This window comes from Dioscorea cayenensis, chromosome 5, assembly GCF_009730915.1.
Source record: "Dioscorea cayenensis subsp. rotundata cultivar TDr96_F1 chromosome 5, TDr96_F1_v2_PseudoChromosome.rev07_lg8_w22 25.fasta, whole genome shotgun sequence".
Classification (NCBI taxonomy): Eukaryota; Viridiplantae; Streptophyta; class Magnoliopsida; order Dioscoreales; family Dioscoreaceae; genus Dioscorea; species Dioscorea cayenensis.
The window spans coordinates 16,660,450-16,681,774 of NC_052475.1; the positions used below are offsets into that span (position 1 = coordinate 16,660,450).

The following is a 21,325-nucleotide window of genomic DNA, read 5'->3' on the forward strand; positions in this document are numbered from 1 at the left end:
TTATTGCATTAAAACTTAATAGAAAAAAAATGAATTTTTATTCAAAACAATTTAAAACACACACACACACCCCAAATCCTTCACTCTCTATACAAAAAAGGCAAGAGAATATGCTTTTGCTTGTGATTCTCAAGTTCTTTGGGGTCAATTATTTGTTAGAATATTGATTAATCCTCACACCAACTTTTACAACTCCTTTCATCTTTTTATCACTCCTTATTTATTTAATTAATTAGATGCTAAGCATGCTTTGAACATACTTTGGAATTTAGATAAAGAGGGGGAAAAAAGATAAGCATGTAATGGTGTTAATCTTATTATTAGGGGAGGGAATAAAGAAAGAGATGCTGGCACATCAAAGGAGAAAGGTTATCCATGGCTAACTACCACTAATTAAAACATATGAATTCTAAGAGTGACACATAGCCTCTTTGATCACATTCCCATCTCATTGTGCTCTGTATTAGTGTGGCATTAACCTCACCATTTGAATAAAATAACAAGGGAAAAAAATAAGAGAAAGATCAATTTTACTTTTCACTTGGATTTTGATTTGCATGTCACTACACTCATAAGAAAATATCTCATCTCAACTTACAATCACATTTAAACACATTCTCTAACTTTTTTTTAATACAAATAAATAAATTACAATTTTATTAAAAAATAATGCATAACAAAAACAGTTATAAAAGATAAGTACAAATACTACAAGAATTTGCAAAATCTGCAAAGCACATTTAGAAATTCAAGCTTCTTCCGTTTCTATTTAAATCTATTTAAATTAGCAATAAGGATTTTAAAATAAATAATATTCCATTACTAAACTGAATTTGCAATGGATTAGAAAGGAAACATATTGTTTATAAACTTGTATTTGTTTGTAGTAAAAATTCACTAATAATAGATATTGGATATCGAGTTAGAGGGAAAGCAACGCATACTGGTAATGTCCTAGAAATAATCAGTATTCAAAATCATCCATCCAAAATAACATGCTCGAAGATTGGAGTTTGGAAGACTTAGTTAGATCATGTATTAGTCATCATATCTTCAGGAGTAGTGACACTAAAGCCAAAGAACTCGAGACTTTAATTTGTTTGATAGTACAAAATAAGTTCTTTCTAACTATTTCATGATTTATAGCCAAATACTATATTGGTCGCCGTACCCCAAGAGTCATTAACGCGAGAACCAAATAACCCAAGATTTGTTCAACAGTGATTTTTTCCTAAAAGTTGTATATACATAATGTAATTATAGATTGTGATAATGAGATGTGTGTGTTTACCAAATTAGTGTTAACTTTGTGTGGAATGGGAAGCACATTCACAAGCTTGTCCTATAAATAAAGTATTACTTTGTGGTAATTAACGGCCATTAGCGGACACCACTTTACATAACAAAGAAACAAAAGCATAAAGAAAGAAAGGTGGGTAAATTGTCAAAAGTAGCTTTGGTGGTGGAGGTTGGTGTTCGTTTTTAACTTCTAGTATGTAACTTTTTATTTATTTATTTATTTTGATGGTAAACCACACAGCATTATGTAACTTTACAAAAAATAGTAAAAAGTTTTTAAATTTTTACAGTTGTGTACATGGTAAAAAAAATCCAACAAATTAATTGGCATTCACTGGTTCCAAGTACAACAACTACCACATTAAACATGAGCATTCAGTATTTATTTGATCATTCATAAACATTAATTGCCTTATTTACTGGTTTTTTTTTTTGGGTGCCCTTTGCCTTGAGGTTGAAAGCTATTATGTTTGCTATGATTCTTTTTCTTGTGGTTCTTTATATTTAAATATTTTGGTTCCACGAAAAAAGTAAATGAGGATTTATCTTGGTTTATACATTTTAAATTGCATGAGTTAGTAAATTGACAGGACTAACTTATAGTAATATTTTAGATCTGTTTTATATTTAGTTAATAAATCAATATGTTTTTCTATAATTTTTTATAATAATTTTTTTAAAACATGTAAATTTTAGAGAGAGAAAAAAAATAACCCGAGCATAACATATTTTTATGAAATCCCTTAATTAATCTTAATGTGAAAAGACATGTCTGTCAAAAATAAAATTACTAAGATACCATTCAAATCTCTCGACCACCAACAACTTTTTACATCATAATGTTTTCTTGTCGGAGAGAGTTTTTTGAAAATTACACCATGGTCATTTTCATTTCTCCAAAGAATTTCCCATTTGGTGCACACCTTAACATTAACTAATAGAATTGATTTTCTTTAAACTTTTTATCCCATGATCATGCATGTAATTGGAAGACCACTTGGGACTTAAAATCATCTATATATCACTGCACCATCTACTTTATATAATAATGCTTAATAACTATAGTTCATATCAGATAATAATGGTATTCTAGCAAATGAATGTTAAAACTTGTATTTACTAATAAATAATAAGTGAAAATAAATGAAATATCAGTTATATTCATTGCATATATGCATCTATATTTTTTAAATTTTACATTATTTTTTATAGATGAAATACTTTAGTCATATAAAAATAAATTTATATTTAATAATATCATATTTATGCATTCATTAGTGTCTTACTTTTATAATCAAGATATAAATTAAAATTTTAAAATTTATATTTATTGAATATTATAAATAATTTTTAATTATAAATAGAATTTTCTCCGAATAACACCTTGAAATCTTCTTGTTCATTTCATACCTTTGTTTAAGGCTAAGGTTGTTGAAGAAAAAAAAAACTTCATAATTTTATGTAAAACATAGAGAAGTCTTCACAACGTTGCCATCATGCCAAACTCACTAATGTTTTGCCACTAAATATCCTCATAAAAAAGTGATTAAAGATTCGATTCTAACTTATCTAAAGAGGATAACCACTGCTTTAACTAATTTGTCTAAACTGAGAGCTGATTGTTTATACTCAAATTATAATCCTACTTTTATTCAAATTAATCTTTATGTAATTATAAACTTGTTTTTATCATAATCTCCAACAAAAATGTGATTAAATATGGATTAGGAACTCTAACAAACATCAGTGAGGTTTTTTATAATAATTAAAATTTTAAGAAATGATGTGCAATTATAAAGAAGTCAAATTTTTTTTACAAATTTAAATATTTTGAGCTAAAATTTTTTGTGTAAATCTAAAAAATTAGTCTTTGAAGATGCAAAGTTTATTTTTAGTACTTGAATTGCACAAATAGATTTATTTTAGTCATTGAATTTTACACTTATAGTTTTTTTTTAGTGTCCATAGACAACAAGAATATCATCATTTTGATCTTTTTGCGACATCCTAACTAATTAAAAAAAAAAACTAAAATAATAATCATTCAAATGAATAAACTATCATATCATCGATAATATGAAACTCAAAATATTATCCATAAATTTTATTAAATGCAAGATCAAAATGAGCATATAGATATAAATCCAAGTATCAATTGTAGACTTTCACCAAAGAAGTTTACAAGAACATAAATGTGATTAAAAATATGTATACATGCACAAAACCCTAACCCTAAAATTAAAAATGGTATATATGTAAATACATGAAGTATGAGTGGGATGATTGTGGCCAATCAAAAATAGTAAGAGTTGACAAGGTAAAGTCAGCACAGTCCAATGGCATAATGGACATGGCATTTGGATTCAGTGGTTTGGATCTTTGGGTCAACATTTCAGGTCCCACTCATTGTGTCTATGTACCTACGACCTAGACAACCAATTTTTAGGTATATACCTCATGGCCCACTAACTTTGGATAACAAACCCGGCCCATCAAACAACATTCTAAGGACACCATCACTTTGTCGGCAGTGCCCGGGCTTTATCGGGTTCGGGCTTTAGGTATCCAAAAATACAACTTAAATGATGATGAGGTATTATGATTTAAGTTCGAAATTAATTTCAAGTTCAGCTTGTAATATAACTTGCCGAATTGTTTACTTCACTTTGTAGTTTTTATTTTTATCTTATTATAAATTATATTAGAAGTTTAATATATATATATATATATATATATATTTGATAAATGCGACAAACATTGTCAGAGACGTACACATACATGAAGAATTGAACGTATAGTCCTAGTGCTTTCACCGATGATTCTAAGGTTTGAACTCATGATTTTTTGAATGTTACAAACCAATACTTTTTGTGCCGGGACCAATGCCATTATGCTATAAACATTTTAGCATATATATACATAGACACACAAAATAATAGATAAAAAATAAAATTAACTTTAATTGAGTTTAGAAAATTGTTAGTGCACAGATATCTTAACTTATCGCTTATAATTCTTTTATTTTTTTTTAAATTAAATAAAATATCTAAATTAATATATGAGGACTGGTAATCTAGGGATGTTTTACAACAACTGTTAGATCATCTAACGGTTGTTTTATTATAAATATAACTCCGGAGGTGAGGTTAGCATCCTTATGTGTGAAGAAATTGATACAAGAGTTTCACTTTGCTTATTTTTTTTTTCTGAGGTTGATATATTACTAACATTATTTGCGTTGTGCTGTAAATTAATTATTCCGAATTTTAAAAATAATAAAATTTTATTCTAAATATTACCTAAAAACTATTTTAAAAGAACCATTCAAAACTTCAAATGTGTGAAAATATTGATTTGAGGGCTTGAAATTAGTAAGTGGAAAGCAGGGAAGAAGAAGAGGCACTTTTGAGGGTCAAAAGGCAACCAAGAATGATGGACATTGTTTAGGGATGAGAGGGTGAGAAGATGAAATAAAGCCCTACTTATCCTTATTTGGATGAGTCATCATCTTACTACCTTCCAAAATGGACCAACATGCCCCTCATCATTACTTCACCTTATTTCTTTCATTAGACCTTCCACAAAATACAAAGCATTATCTTTTTCAATTTCAATAATAATTTATAATATTCAATTTTAGATAATAATACATCTCAACACACAACTTGCATATATCTTGTTTACATAATTTTCTATATATATATATTTGAAATGTTTATTGAGGTTTGAGAAAAATAATCACTTTCATTATTTGACAAGCACTTATCAATGGTAAAACTTGTGATGTTTTAACAAACACAAATGCAAAGACAATTAAGAAGGCATTATCAATCCAACAACTACTAATTCTACCTAGGTAGATAGGTAGGTAGGGTGCCAAGTCAAGGCTAGTTTGAAACTTTTGTACAATGTTGAGAAGTAGAAGCATTTAGGGCAAATAAAGCATTACACAAAATGACCTCATACCCCACCCACCGACAAGCAAAGTAGACCTAGAGAACACATTAGTTTAGGCTTAACTTTATATCTAATCCAATTGATGAATTCTCATATCATCAAAATTATACAACTTCAATTTTTTTCTTTTTCTTTGTTTATTTATCCCTCTTGAGGCATTAAATATAGATCACATACATTTGTATTTAATGAATGTAGATAAACGATTAAGCTCTAATCATTGAACTGTGAGGAATTGGAATCTTTGACTTATATATATATATATATAAATAGATAATTCATTAAGCTTCAATTATTGAACTGTCAGGATTCGAATCTTTAACATATATATATATATAATGAATATCGATAAATCATGAAGCTCCGATCATTGAATTGTGAGAGATTCGAATCTTTAACTTATATATATATATATATATATATAATGAATATCGATAAATCATGAAGCTCCGATCATTGAATTGTGAGAGATTCGAATCTTTAACTTTAGATATGAAAGAAAAATTAAATGTCACGTCTCTTATTGTAGGAGTAATAAAGTCATTAATTATAAAATAACAAGGACATTCATTTTTTTTTTACATGAAATGTAAAGAAATCATATGTCAGAAATATACATAGGCATAGAATTATAATACTTTAACACATCTATGTCTTCACCTTTTATTAGTTGAGATTCCAATCCGTTTACTCAATGAATACTAATATCTTATACAAGTAACTTGATAAAAATAGATCTAAAATTCGTTGGAAAATACAATCATAATCAATATATATTATTGTCATTAATTAGAAGAAAAGAAAGAAATAAAGGATAATAAGGCAAGAGAAGGACCAAATCCAATCCATGGTTGAGATAAAGAGCCAAAAGAGAAGGCAAGAAAGACAAGTGGATGGCACTAAGGAATGAGCAGAGGGGGCCTAGTTAACAACATAAAACACACACACATGGATAATGCACAACTTTTTGGGTGCTAAAACACCAACTAATCCCATTCATTTACTCATTCATTAGTTGGTTAAAATTTTAACTTGCCAATGGATTTCCAAACTTATAAGTCAACCTTTTTTTTTAATCTACTTAAGCTATTCAAACTAATTGGTTTATATTTAACCCAAAGTTTAAAGAGTTAAAATGTATAATGGATTACTCTCTGATGAAGTCTTAGCTTTCCATTTACCAAACCCACTTAGAGTCCATTTTTCAAGTATCAATCTATAGATGCCATCTTTTTATTTAATAAATGGTCCCATGACATGCTAATGATGGTCCAATGCCATGATAAGGAATTCATAAAATCCTGTCAACTTTGTTAGCTTACTTTCCATTTATTAGTGAAACATAAATATATATACATAATTATATATTATATATCAAACATGCGAAGAATAGACCGGTTTGACAAAATGTCTCACAGAAAGATATTCTGTCTTTTAAAATCAATACAAAGAAATATTTGATTCATTCTTTATACGTACAAATCTTCAAAACATGATAGTAACATTTCAATGCTCATCCATAGTAACATTTCAATGCTCATCCATTTTCTTCTCTAGTTAATTCACATCATAGAATAAAGATCATCAAATTGACCCCTTAAAAACGGCACTACTTTTTAGAGAAAAAATAAAATAAAATTAATAGTTCAAGCTCGAGATAAAATCGATAAACCTTTATAACCATTAATCGAAAAGGCAGTGGAGTCGTATCGATCATTGCAAGTGATAATCAATCCAATAGTTGATCGATCTCTTAAATTTAATTTGCTTGGCATCATCACACTCACTCTCTAAATTTACAAGCAAATCCACATAATCTTTCAAAGGATCTCATAAGGACTTCTTTTTATCCACATAATCTTCAAAGCTTCATGCCGACATCTATTTTCCTTCTTATTCATGAAAAATAAATAAATAAATAAATAAATAAATAAATAAATAAAAGGTTAAGGGTTCATGCATGCATTGTTCTCCTTCTTATCTTTTAAGCTTTATAGATATGGCCACCAATGTATTCCCATTCCATCTTTTTGACTATTGATTATCATGTAATACCTTTTAAACATGCTATGTTTGACCAAACTTGATTAGCTCAAATTGACACATCAGTACCTAACTAAACAAATTACAACCACCGATAAGTTTGGAAGTTAACTTAATGAAACAAAATAAATAAATAAATAAATGAATATTAGTCCTTTAGATATATGAAAAAGGAAAAAGGTTTATTATGTGTCTCACACTATAAAGGAGTGAATCTATTTAACTATTCATATGAAAGCACAAAGTTTATAAAGTTTTATGGTCCTTGGTTTGCTTTCTAAATGTTGAAATGGAGGTAGAGAAAAAAAGGGAGAAGCATGAATAGTGGCACACAATAATTGTTCTTTGGTTCTTGGCAGGTAGAGAAACCTTAGAAAGAAGTGTTCATGTTTAGGAAGCTAGGAACATTGAATACTTAGTATTAGTAATATTTTGGTTAAAGTGTGGCTTTTTTTCCAATAAGATTTGGTTCCTTTACAATTGGGATTTTGGTTGCCTACCACCACTCTTTTATCATGCTATAATATTTTGTACAACAGAAAAGATTTTGGGACAGAAGGAATAGTAGCTATATGTCCCCCATAACCCTAACAATGAAGTATACCTTTTGTTTTCATGGGTGTGAATTTGTCTTTTTATTACTATTATTATTTTAAAAAAAAAAGAATTACCTCTTTTGGTATTGTCTTTTATAACTTCAATATAAGCTTTCCATCTCCTTAAGGACAGTGTTTTAGTAATAGTTTAATTAAAGACAAATAAAGTAAAAGTGAGATAATATTAGTCATCAACTTTGAATATAAATAGTAGGAAATAACAGGATGTGAATGTCTATATTACACTGGATTAATCTCAATTAAAGTGATATTTTATTATTATTATTATTATTATTATTTTCTTGTACATTATTCTTTATTTTTAATATAATGCCATATATATTTTTGCCTATTCTTGGTATAAACATCAAAATTTCCACATTAAAGGGCTTAAAAAATAATACTTTTATAGTTAATAAACACTTCAAACTCCAGAACCCTCATCTACTTCTTAATAAAAAAAATTTAAGAATCATACTTTAAAGATTTAAAAATAACACAATTTTCCTAATTATTTGAATAACACTTCAAATCCAACCTATAAATTCAATCTCCAATTGATTAATAAACGGTTCTAATAATTCTATAAAGTAGGTAATCATTACACATTTTTCTCACAACTAGAATGAATACCAGTGTTACTACAATAAGAAGACAAAAACAAAATCAATGTGATCAAAGTTGACTTCCAATACTCAAAATGCAAATATATATATATATATATATAATATATCAACACATGATAAGAAAGCCCACACAAACGAGAAGACATATAACTTTATTTCAAGCCCATTCATTAGCACTAAACCTTTTTCAATGATTCTGTCATTTCTTGGTGAACTTGGTCATAATTCCTCATTCAATCACTCTATAATACATTTGTCAAAGAAAAAGATCCTTATTTTGTGTGTGCATTAGTCCATATTCCTGACTTTGATTAGAAATGGGCATTGTTTTTCTTCATAGTTGAAACTTAAAAGAGAAAGGCATTATAACAAAAGACTAGACAGAAATGGTGTCAGATTGATGCCCTAAAACATGAATTGACTTAAAGATTGAGAGAATGTGTCAGATTGATAAGATACCTCAAAAATATTAGGATTGCATACTAGTGGTGGGTTCAGAATCACCTCTCAATCTTTTGGCCACTCAATCAAGTTCTGTCAAAAAAAAAAAAGGGGCTTTTAGGTCCCATTGGCGGTCTACTTACTTGTTTTCACCTTGACTTTAATTTCAACCAAGATGATAAAATGTTCTGATTATAATAAGTATCAACAAAGATACTCAGTCTAATCTATGCTTGCATTTCTAGGAGTAAAATTGCATTGTATTTCTACTTAATGCCAATCAGTAATAACTAAAGATGAGCAAGTCTTTTGATTCCGAGTATCAACAAGATGCTCAATCTAATTTAAACTTGAATTTTCTCTACCGCGAATCAAATACACCTTAATAGCTAAACATAAGTAAAGTCTTTTTTATGCTCTAAGTATCAACAAGATGCTCAATCTTATCCAAAGTATCATTTGTATTCGTATAAACAACATCATATTTCTTCATACTGCTAATGAAACACGCACTGGCAACTAAAGATGAGCAAGTCTTTTGATTCGAAGAATCAACAAGAGGGTCAATCTTATCCAAACATGCATTTCTCTGAGCGCAAACTCCATATTTCTACTCACACCACTAATCAAATAAGTCCCCAATAGATAAAGGTGAATACATCTTTTGATTAACTTAGTATTGACAAGATGCTCAAGCTAATGTAAACTTGCATTTCCCAACACGAAAATTGCTATGTCTACCTACTCACCACAAATCAAACATGCACTCTTAGTTAAATATAAGTCCCTTGATTTTCTGTATCAACAAGATACTCAATCTAATCCACACTAGTATTTGTCTAAGCATAAATCGTTCCGTAGTTCTATTTATAGGCCTAGCAAACACACCCTGATAGCTAAGTTAAATGTTTAACACTAAAGAAAAGATAACAAAAAATTACATTGCACTAGCAAAGGTGACACCAAGATGAATCAGCTGAGCACTATTAAGAGATGGGGACACAGTTAAAAAGTTCTGGGAATAATTCTCCACTGCAGGACCAGCAGAGCCATTCAAATCCATGGAGATGGCGATGGTGCTGGAGAAGCACGCTTTGTCTTTCAAAAAATGAACTGCAGAAAGGCTTTTTCAAGCTAGTGCAGTGCTTTATAACTAGCAAGGTTTCTTTCTGGTGGGTGTGCAGTGAATTCAATCACTGTTACTCCCATTACCAGAGTTGTGCTCTATCAAAAAGGCCAATCTCGATGAGATATGCTTTTGTATTTTGCAATGTATTATGATTGTCATTGTGCACCCCTGTTGTTTTCTTTTAATGATAAACAAATCAAAAGATTAATTAAATAGAGTATACTTACTTGGTACCCGAATGCAGCTCAGCCAAGTCTTTTTCTAGCCTGCGCCTTAACTGGAACACATTCTTGAAACAAACAACTCACAAGCCAGTAGTATAGGCAGTGACAAGAATTGGAACATCATAATTAACCAGCAAATCCATTTCCTTTACCACCAATTCTCTTTACCAACATCCATATATTAAGTTTCATATCTACAGTTCCTCATATTTGTAAGTAACATATATAGTCTTTCTAAACAGAAGGCAAATTAGGAAAACTCCAATAGGTTAAGACAAAACCCTACCTTCTTCTTTTCCCTACCAACATTATAACCAGTTTCAAGAGATGCCAGAAACCTGAAACTCAATTGGAGTAAACTTCTGCATGAGCTTGGTAAGAGCAGCATCAAAATCTTTCTCCAGTTCGACTTCCTGCATCATTTGCTTTTTTTTAAGTTCAACCTTCTTGTCTTTGTGTGCGCGAATAAGCTTCTCTCTCTCCTCCTCAAACTCTTCAATCCCTCTCACCTGCTTGTTTATGAACCTCGCAATCTCTTCTTTCCTGCAAATAGGAAATGCATAAGCAAGGCATAGGGTTTAATCCAGCCAAACATCCACACTCAGGAAAAGTTCCAGATACCTGTGTATGCGCTCTTCATTGGTTCCAGAATCTGTATCAGACTGCTTAGCCTTTGCCTGTTCTGCTTGCAAGCGTTGCTCAAACATCTTTTCTTTCTCTTCTATTACGTTGCGAATTTTCGCAATTTGATCTTTGAAGAAACTTTCTTGATAATCCATCTAAATTGAAAGAACAGGAACAACAAAAGAGAAGCAAATTAGAATTGACGTGATCTGATTATTTAGACAGGAAAGAATTGAGACATGCTCATCTTATACCTAGAAGTGATTAACCACAATCCTAGGTTCTAAATCCTATCACAGGTAAAGAAGAACCTAGAAAGGTGCCCTTGAAAAAAGAAAACAATTGCATCCAAGAAATCATTTCCCTCTGTTTGCAACTAACCTCTTCTTTGTTTTCTTCAAATTGTATCTTGGTTCTAAGCCTCACAATCCCATTCTCATTCATAGCATCACGCAGCTTCTGGCTCAACATCCCATTTAATTCTTCGAGAGCCTTTGAATATTGTTTGTGTTCAACATTCTTGTTCCTAAAATATACCAATTGCTGATTCTCTTCACTCATTTGCTTCATCTGGCTAACAACCACCTCCTGATAAGATCTCATGTCATATTTCAGGCGAGTTTTCCCTGAAACAATTAAAGAAAAAGACCAACCCATAACATCTTCATAATTCTTCTGTAATGTGCCAATGATAAATGAGGTTAAACCTATGCATTGTAACAGGAGTGTGCCACAGTTGTGTCAATCAAGATTTCAGAAAAAAAAACAGTAACTAAGCTTGCTAAGCAGTTTAAATACCATGATATTTCAACTCACACCATAGAAAAATCAAGAACACATAATTCATCAGATAAAGAACAAATAGAGGAAAAACAGATCTGATGATCTAACTTTATTGGGGAAAAAACCAACAACAATGATCACATACAAGATTGTGTCTGATAAATGTTTAAAAGTAAAATAGTTTATTATTGGTTGGAAGAAGACATAGCGCATCTAATAGGATGTTAACAGCAAGGCACAATAACACAAGATCAGGGCGGAGGACTCGAGCTTTAAGAAAACAAACCAAAGATCTGACACTCAGATCAGAAAGCCGTTAAAAAGCCTTGTGTGGAGATCAGCACAATGTAGCAGGTAAGTGATAGAGCTATAAGGGTCTCTACTTGATTAGCCTTGTCAACCCCTTTCCCCCTAGGTTTAAATTCTATAATTGACCAAATTAGATAAATGGCCATACATAGACAGAACAAGAGTCATGAAGATAATGTGGCCATATTTTAGAAGTGATTTAAAGAATAAGCAACATAAAAAATTAGGTTCCAGCCATCTCAAATGATGAACATAGAATTAAACTTTCCATCACCCAGTAAATCATGATATCTTCTCTGAGAGCAAACTATCATACATCGTTCCTGGTAGCACTCAAGGTACTCTATCAACAATCAAACACTCCACTAAATTTGAATAGCTAACAAGCATCAGACGTAGCTGTAAAAATCAACAAACGACACCAATATGCACATACAACAAAAGCATTAAGTAATTGATACAACATACCATGGCAATGCTGGTTGAAGACCTCCATATCTTCTTTGAGAGCCAAGTATCCATATAACTGGCGCTTGCCACCAGGATAGAAGAGTACCCGACGTCGCTCCCAAGCATCCCTATCAGTTCCTTGCTCAGCAAAATGCTTGTGCAGCCGTTCAGCCTCCATATAGCCAACCGCAGAAGATTCAAATATCAAGACGCTCATCCCACGATGCCCATATGGACCATAAGAGTGACGGGCTCTAACTGCAGCATATGAGGGAAAATAGTCCACGAGCTCCTGATTACCCATTCCAATCCACTGGAACTTGTCACAAGCAAATAATCAGTTGATAGTTAATACATGAGAAAAGTCCACATATGAAAGCAGCTTATCAAGTACAAGAATACAACCATAAACTAGAAACCCATTCCCGACCATATTCATGCCTAGTTTTATTAAATTCAGCACCTCCACTAGTCAAAAGAACACAAATGCCTGACTAGGAAGAGGTCAAGTAGTAAAAGAATAAATAACAGAGATAGATACCATAAAATAATGATCAGTAAATATTAGGTTTGCAGCAAGCTATCAATATTTTGAAGTTGATAAGCAAACTAATTTTCTCTTGTGCTAAAGTGAACTTCTCAAATTCTATGCTAAGCCATGCTCTTTCATTGAACTCGATAGATTTATTTTTAAGAGGTTGAGGCCATCTCAGGGAATAAATATCTAGGGTTAATCAGGTAAATATTGTTGCCGAGAAAAAAAAAATTAATAGACTGTGCTCATAATCGAAAAATCTGGAATGCAAAAAGAATGAAAGCTTGCCTTGTTATTCTCATCTTGTTCAAGTAAGGTATTCATGACCACCACCATTGGAGGCCAAACTATTTCGTGATCAGTTGTTTCCCTCAGACCCTTCCATTGACCATATGCTTCACTTGCTGGTATTACTGAGGTACCCTTTCTCCGGAGTTCCTCTTCTAGGAGAGTGGCAAGTTCTCGATGAAGCTTCACTCTTTTGGATCCCTTGGTCTTTGCATGTGTCATCAGAGGTTGCAGACCTTTGTACCAATCAATGGCACCTGGACCATTATGGCATGCAGGGCAGTGCCATTGCCTTGTTTGCTCACTAATTTCTTCAGCTCTCAGGTTATCCAATTCTTCAAAGAATCCCTTGAACCATGGGTTCTTCTTGCGAGTTTCATGACTTTTTTGACTTGCATCAGAATCATACCCGTCACTACAATCATCATCGCTGTCTTCTACCAATTCATCTTCATCTGAACCATTATCAGCTTTGTGGGCAGTATCCTCGGGATCAGAGTCATACTGTTCAGGTGATGCTTCCAAGGGACGAAGGTTGGGTATAGTTTCCAGTCCTGGCCTCGGATGAGAATTAGAACCACCTCTTGCTGCCCATTGCCAACCATTCTGTAAAGGTGGGCGAATCTGAGGAGCAGGAGGTGGTGGTGCCATGTAGGCTGATTCCCAGCTCCTCTGTTGTGGCTGTGGTTTAGGATTACCTCTGCCACCTGGCTTTCGCGAGTCAAAACCTTGAGAACAGTTATTTCCAGCTCTGCCACCACTGCCAATAGATTGCCATCCTTGTCTTGACACACCTTCTGGATGGCCCCAAGCTCTAGGAGCAGCATTTGAAGGAACTGAGGTTTTTGAAGAAGTGGCATAACCTCGATTCTTAGACTTCCTTACCTTCACCTCCCATTCACCTTCCTGGGAAGCATCTATGCTAATACCATCCACTGCATGGCTCAGCTGATCAACTTTCCCAGGACCAGATCCATCAAGCATCTTGCCTTTCTGTGATGAATATTCACTGCCCCCAACAGAAGTCTTGCCTTCACCCTTTCTTGAATTCATTTCTCAGGAATAACCAGGTACTATCCTGCATTTGTCAGCACATTCAAATGGCATTATTTTGGGGCACAAATTTATCAAGTAAAATAAAAACACAGGTAATGTCAATCATAATACAGAACCACAAATCAGACAGGAATGAACCAATTCCAAAGAATATATAACCGGTAGTTGGACAAAAGACATTTCTATAAATGGATTTTGAGGTTCCAAGTTCATTTTCCTAAATTTTTGGCTCCAATTGGCTTCTTAGTCAGTAATGATAACATTTTCCTTAACAACCAATGCTGCAAGAACAGTGCAACTCATATAGATAATCATGTGTAGTACAAGAACCAACCAATGCATACACAAAAAGCTGGGACCCAGCCACAATAAGGCCATCAAAACTTGACAACCAACGCAAATACCTTCTAGATATAGCAAAGTAAAACCATTTCATCATCTCTCAATGGCTAACATTCAACACTTGCATAAATGCCATATATCTATAGAAAAAATCAGTTTCTAAATTTCACTAAAAACTTCCTTCAGCCACAGATAAATAAATAAATAATCATCAATATAAACACATAATATATAAAAGGACATTATTATTGAATATTTTTTCCATTCAATATGGAAAAATTGTCCCTATTCCATGAAGCAACACATGCTTTTGCGTTTTAGAAATCAATAGTTTACAAAGGAATGAATTAACCAAAGAACTGATAAGACTCGAACACAGTGAAGGTTTGGTGAAAAAAGTCCCATATTTAAAATCTTGTGAATTTTTATCTCAAGGAAATTAGTTCCAGTATGATAAGTGTGGTATATCAAAAAAGGTAAGAGTCATTTTGCATATATGATACATATGGGTATACATCTGGCCAAGTTTAAGGCCTGAAAATTGAGTCAAGGGGCAGCCAATAAAATTAAATTAAATTAGGCGGTCATGGTGTATTTTGTGAAGTGAGCGACTGACAAGTTATGCTTATGCCCCCAATTCTCAGGAAGTGGAAACTAAGAGACCCTTTAATAAAGCACATCATTGTAAATATATGCATGAAACTGTTGGGAGAAAAATTAAATAGATAAATATATATGTATATATATACATGAGATGTAGGAATTGGATTATGATTTACATCTAAAATTGGAAGGCATTGAATAATTTTCTCAAATTTTTGAGTGATAAGAAACAGTTACTGTTGAATACATAGGATGGCAACCAAAAGAAGGCAAAACTAACAATGAGTTTTGTTTCTAAGATCTAAGTGGGAAGTGGGAACATATGCAAATGAAAGAATGTAGGCATTGGACATAGGATTCAAAGCCAGAAAGTAGAGATATGAATAACTAAATGCCTAGCCAGCTACTTTGATAGCTTTTCAGATATAAGATCTTCCAAATGGCTACTGTGAATTGACTAACCTCTCCAAGAGCTTCCAAAGAGCTTCCAAAGATCTCCTAGGTAATCATCATACACAATTTTTGGTCTCATAAGCTCAAAATACCGAAAAAGGGCTTTTCTATCTACACAGTAAACCATCCGAAAAAAAGCAACCATTTCTGTGGAAAGCACCAATCTTTCCACACATTTACCACTAATGGACATTTTCAGACTGCGTACGAATTTTTGTTATGACATTTAATATACATATCATACTTCCAATAATTATTTTTCCTACAAAAAGAAGCATGTCAAAAATAATAGTAGATAATATGTGTGTACACATTTTCAACAATATTTCTTGCTTCCAACCATGTAACTATTCCATTTTCCAAAATTGTCCTATATATGTACATATTTACATTATCATATTGAGTTAAAAAGCATGAAGTTGGAAAGTGTATACACCACATCAAAACAAACAAGGTTGCTTTTTCTCATTTCCTGATTATGCCATTTCTACATTAAAAGCACTAGCTGCAAAGAAAAGTATCTCAAATAAACTATGTATTATAAGCATGCATCACATCAGACATAATGCTGTGAAAATCAAGGAAGATATCAAATAAAATTTTGGACATAAGTAAATACAGTATCAACCCTGAACTCAAACAAAAAAGCAGACGACAACCCATATAAAATGCAGGATTGCACTATAATACCCACGAAGCAATAATAGAATGAAGAAGAATTAGATAACAGATTTTTCCAACTAAACAAAAATAGCAAAATTGATAGTTTAAACTTATACCACTCACGGTATGCTTTTCAGCAATTTACAAAACAAACCTCCAACTGAAGAAGATAAAAATGAAGAAAGAATACAGAACTCAAAGTTGGGGACCGCCTGACCCTCAAAGGATATGAACAATAGTACACAGATTTCAGAAGTAAAAAAATCTAACATAAAAGAAATATATAACACTAGGACAAACAAAATAGCACTTCTAGTACACTAATAAGATGAACTACGACAAACATTTAAACTATATATATATATATAACAGTAAAAAAAAAAAGCACACAGATTTTAGCCAAAAACAAAGAAATTTAAAATCTAGACACAAACACACAGGAGTCCCTTCCCATAATTCTTAGAAAACAACACAGAAAACCAAAATAAACCACCAATCCAAGAGTCATCTCTCTAAAACAATCATCTCATTACATCCAAACCGGAACAAAAACCACTCACCAGGCTCAACAGAAGTAGAGATCACCCAAATCGAAGAGAAACCCCGAAATCACCAACCTGCGCAAGAAAACCAAACATAAGTCACAAAAAAACCCGAATAATCAGCAGAACAAGATCAATACGCAAAAACTCAGATCAAAAGCAAAACCAAACAAAATCAAGCCACGAAAAGAAAAGAATGACAGCATTCGAGGGAGGAAAAGAGACGTCACCGATGATCGCCGGAATCCACGCCTACAAACAAGAAACAGGCCGCCAATCCTCGCCGGCGAGGACGAGAAGCTGGCGATTCCGAGCTCCAAATCGAAGAGATGCAGAGAGAATCAAGAAAAGAACACTGAGAGTGAACCTGGAGATGGTTTTATAGTCGGATTCCAAATCGCATTCTAATTCGCTTCACAAAACCTCATCCGATATCGACCGTTGATTTAATTCAGGCTCTGATATCGAGGCAAATTGGACGGTGGATCAAAGGCTGAAGCTGTTAAGAGTGGCAGTGAGGTACTGTCCGGAAAGACTTCACACTGATTTCGTGTCGTTCTCGGTTTGGGGGTCACATGAGAGATCATCTCGACCGTTGCTTTGGCCTCAGGATTTGAGTTCTGGATCTGATGGTCATGATTCTCTTTAGGGAGATGCAGGATATAAGAGGATGATGGTGGGCCCTGTTTAGGCAACTTTTTTTGTAAAGTGGGAGCTTGTGGAAACCATTGGGAAAATACTTGCAGCCAAAATAGTTTGCTTCTTTACCAAGAAAAAGCTTTTGCCTTTTTAAAGAAAATTTTTAGCTAGAAAAATCTATACTTTATAACTTCAAAAACTTCTCTTTAAGAAAAAAAACTTGGCTTCTTTATTAAGATCTCCGTTCCTCAATAATTAACAATAGCCTTGGTTTTTTATAAATATTATAGAATTACTTTGCACTTAATATTATGGTTTAATTTTATTAAGTCGATCACTTAATTAAGCCTCTTAATTAGCAATAATCAAACAACAAAAAATGATTAATATACATGAATTAAGTGCACATATCTAACAATCTCCCATTTTGACTGTAAATTTATGTAATGAAACACTAATCAGTTATATAAAAATCACTATATAACTTAGTAATTAGTTAATAAAATCTTGTAATCTCAGTTAATTATGTGCACTAGTTTTATTAACATACGGATCGAAGCAATGTTCGCCAAATCTAATCTTGAGCTAGACTTATCAATGGTTACACATGTTAATTTGACTAAATGATCTGAATTGAGCGTGGATAATTGCATGGAAGTTACATGTCAATGTGATCAACACATGTCTACTTCCAACTGGTCTACTTAATGAGGTTCTATACATAGAAATTGAGTGCTCCAAGTGAAAATGAAACTAAAAGATAAACACAAATGTTACGATAAATAAAAATTAATAAGCAAAAAACAATTAATACAAACTCCTACTGAACTTAGATATCGCTTCATACAACAATATCCATATAAACATTATGTTCCATAAAAAGCCTTCGATACTAATGCTTTAGTAAGTGGGTTCGCAAGCATAGAGTTTGTATCAATGTGTTTAATGCTCAATAAACCACTCTGAACTCCTTTCACAACCAAGAATTTTATGTCAATGTGCTTAGACTTTGATGACCTTTTTTTGTTATTTGAATAAAGGGCTGTTACCATATTATCACAAAATAATTTAAGTGGTCTTTCTATTTTGTCCACCACTTACAACCTAGAAATGAAATTACATAGCGAAATTATAATAGTCACACCCAGTCCCGTAAGACCAGTGCAGGACAACCGCCGCCACAACCCGAGAAGAAATACATGCCACTCAACCCTCAAGTCACCGTAATGCTAACAATTCTTGGGATCACACAAAGCTACACATGGAATCACAACTTCATAATATACAAGGCATGGAGTACACTTATAACACAAAAGAAGTAATAATACCATAAACCTGATACTAGAGTTCATTGAGACATGCTCGTCACAATTACCCCTAAAGTTTTCAAGGAAATAGACAAGCATACAAGTCATACATAAAGAGTATCAAGCACACTAGTGGATCTATGTCCTTATACAACGCATACATTGTGGGCCCCGGCATCCTTGTCCCATTCATTTGTAAAAAAAAAACCATGCAAGCCCGGGATTCCTGGCCTAAATTCTGCAAACTTTTGCAGAATTCCATGAAGCTTGTCTTAAGCCTTGTTTTAATCCTTATTTCCATCTTGTCTTACAGGGAATCAATAGAACCTCTCCCACTATCTTTTGTGTGTGTGGGTGTGTGAGCGAGAGAGAGAGAGAGAGAGAGAGAGCTGAAACCTCCAACCTCCGGCGAACCTCCATTGATGGCGAAGGGTTCTTCAGCGCAGGCCCTCTATGAGCTCCACAAGAAGACCTTCACACTTTCTTCTGCTTCTCCGTCCCCATTGCCATCTGATAGCTTGTTGGTTTCTTGATTTCAATGGCTCCTAGGTATGTTGGACTCAAACAAGTTAATCTGGAGGATGACAAAGCATAGGATTTCTTTGGATCAAAGCTTTCCAAGATTTTCCTTTTCATGAACACATGGAATGATGGGTCTAAGCAAGATTCTTTACGGTTCCTTGCATGTAAAAGCTTATGGCTGGACTGAACCTCCATGCAACCTTAGTGGTGACCAAAATTTCTTTCCAGTGAAGCTTCTGGCCAGCTTTATACATATTGCCATGATTACCCATTCTCCATTTTTGGTAAGTATATCAATACATTTTGATTGTCAGTTCCAAGTCTATGGCAAGAGTAGAGGATTAAAACTAAGTTGATGAGCTTGCTTGAGGTTGTAAGATAGAATTACCTTGAACAAATGGATGTTACAAGAGAGGATAATGGCTTAGGTTATACTGCAATTATGAGCAGTTATGATTAATATAGAGACTAGCCTAATTTACCATAGATTTAGAAAGTAACCACTTTTTCAATTCGACCCTTTTAAATCTTGTGATTTTATACCCGTAAGTCTAGACTTAGTAGAGTGTTAATTCTCATTTCATGTCTATAGGACTTTTGCCGGAGGTTGAAATTGGTGTTCGGTTGGAATTCAGAATTTTATCTGGTAGCAAGTAAGTAATCCCTTGAACTCTTGTATTTAAAATTTTATTATTTTGAGTTTATTTTATATAAATGTTCGGAAAATCCATTATGATTATTCTTTGAAATTTTTTTGGAAATGCCATCACATTTTATTACTTATGTTTTGCATAAATAACCCTTAGACTTAGTTGAAAGCATGGTTTTTATCTTAGCAATATTTATATTTATTTATTATTATTTTACCATTATTATTTTTCTTATGAAATGTTTGTTTTAGTAAAAGCTTGGAATTTCTTATGTCTTAATGGTTGAATCCGGCCAAAGCTGGAAGTTGGCATTTATATATATATATATATATATATATACATATGTGTGTGTATATTAATTATTATTCATTTATAAATTTATGTATTCTTGACTTTGCAATCCGTTTGAATATTTTCGGTCTCCAAATGAACGTTATGCAACCCTGTCAGTGGGGGGTTAAACCCTGACCTTGTCGACAAGAAATTTTGAGAATTGAGACTGCAGTTTTGCACCGTGTCCGTTCGGTGAAATAATCAACGGCCACCTGGTATTCAGTCTCGGGTCACCGAGGGTAAATAAATGATTTCTGTTATTTTGGCTCGGGTCTGTCACCGAGGATAAACAAATGACCTTTGGCACTTACAGTGAATTTGGAGACATACACTTGAATTTGTTACTTTTTGGCTTTGCCCTTTTGATTTTGAATTTCTGCAAAAACACAAATATTTGTCCCGCCTTTGAAATTTTTCACGTATTTTTTTGATATCATATTTACGGGTTTTTAAATTCCGGTAAATCATATTTGTAAATATTCTTTATTAGAATATTTCACTTTGTATTTTTGTTTTTGTTTAAATTATGTTTTGAAGACCTATGCTCATTTACGGCGAATAATTATTCGATGATTCGAAACTTTCAGTATTCTTTTTGATTTTAGTTATCTTGAATAGCGTTACTACTTGAGAACTATACCTCTGTTGAACCATTTATTTTTGTATTTGTTTTAAACTATGTTTAAACTTTGAATTATTCTTAATATCTGAAATCGAGATTCGTAAAGCCTATTGTTTTAAAACAATTTCTGGATTACTTACTGGGCTAGTGAGCTCATGGAATTGTTTTAAATCCTTTTCAGATCAAGAATGGTAGACCGTGGTGGATCTTGAAAAGGCGCTCTAGATGTTGCTTGTCCTGTGTAAAATTGTAGTCCTTGTCATTGTCTATCACTATGTCCCTGTATTTT

The 21,325-nt window shown here is 32.7% G+C and overlaps 1 protein-coding gene across 1 annotated transcript; it reads right to left on the minus strand.

Annotated features, from left to right (window-relative positions):
* Nucleotides 1-10,418: 10,418 nt before the first annotated feature.
* Nucleotides 10,419-17,324, minus strand: LOC120261334 (protein SUPPRESSOR OF GENE SILENCING 3 homolog). The gene is made up of 7 exons (XM_039269189.1): nucleotides 17,194-17,324; nucleotides 16,982-17,038; nucleotides 13,305-14,382; nucleotides 12,500-12,794; nucleotides 11,321-11,565; nucleotides 10,937-11,094; nucleotides 10,419-10,858 (listed from the first exon to the last, which is right to left on the minus strand). Exons 3-7 carry the CDS (start codon nucleotides 14,355-14,357, stop codon nucleotides 10,636-10,638), a joined length of 1,974 nt encoding a protein of 657 aa, XP_039125123.1. The 5' UTR covers nucleotides 14,358-14,382; nucleotides 16,982-17,038; nucleotides 17,194-17,324; the 3' UTR covers nucleotides 10,419-10,635.
* Between the last annotated feature and the right edge of the window lie 4,001 nt (nucleotides 17,325-21,325).

Bases quoted from the DNA above. Each gene is read 5' to 3' on its own strand.
- LOC120261334 (XM_039269189.1), bottom strand. From the start codon at position 14,357: ATGAATTCAAGAAAGGGTGAAGGCAAGACTTCTGTTGGGGGCAGTGAA. The intron at 12,795-13,304 runs GCAAGCTTTCAT...GACAAGTTCCAG, and splicing joins AACAAGATGAGAATAACAAG to TGGATTGGAATGGGTAATCA. The intron at 10,859-10,936 runs GTATCTGGAACT...TCCTATTTGCAG, and splicing joins AATGAAGAGCGCATACACAG to GAAAGAAGAGATTGCGAGGT.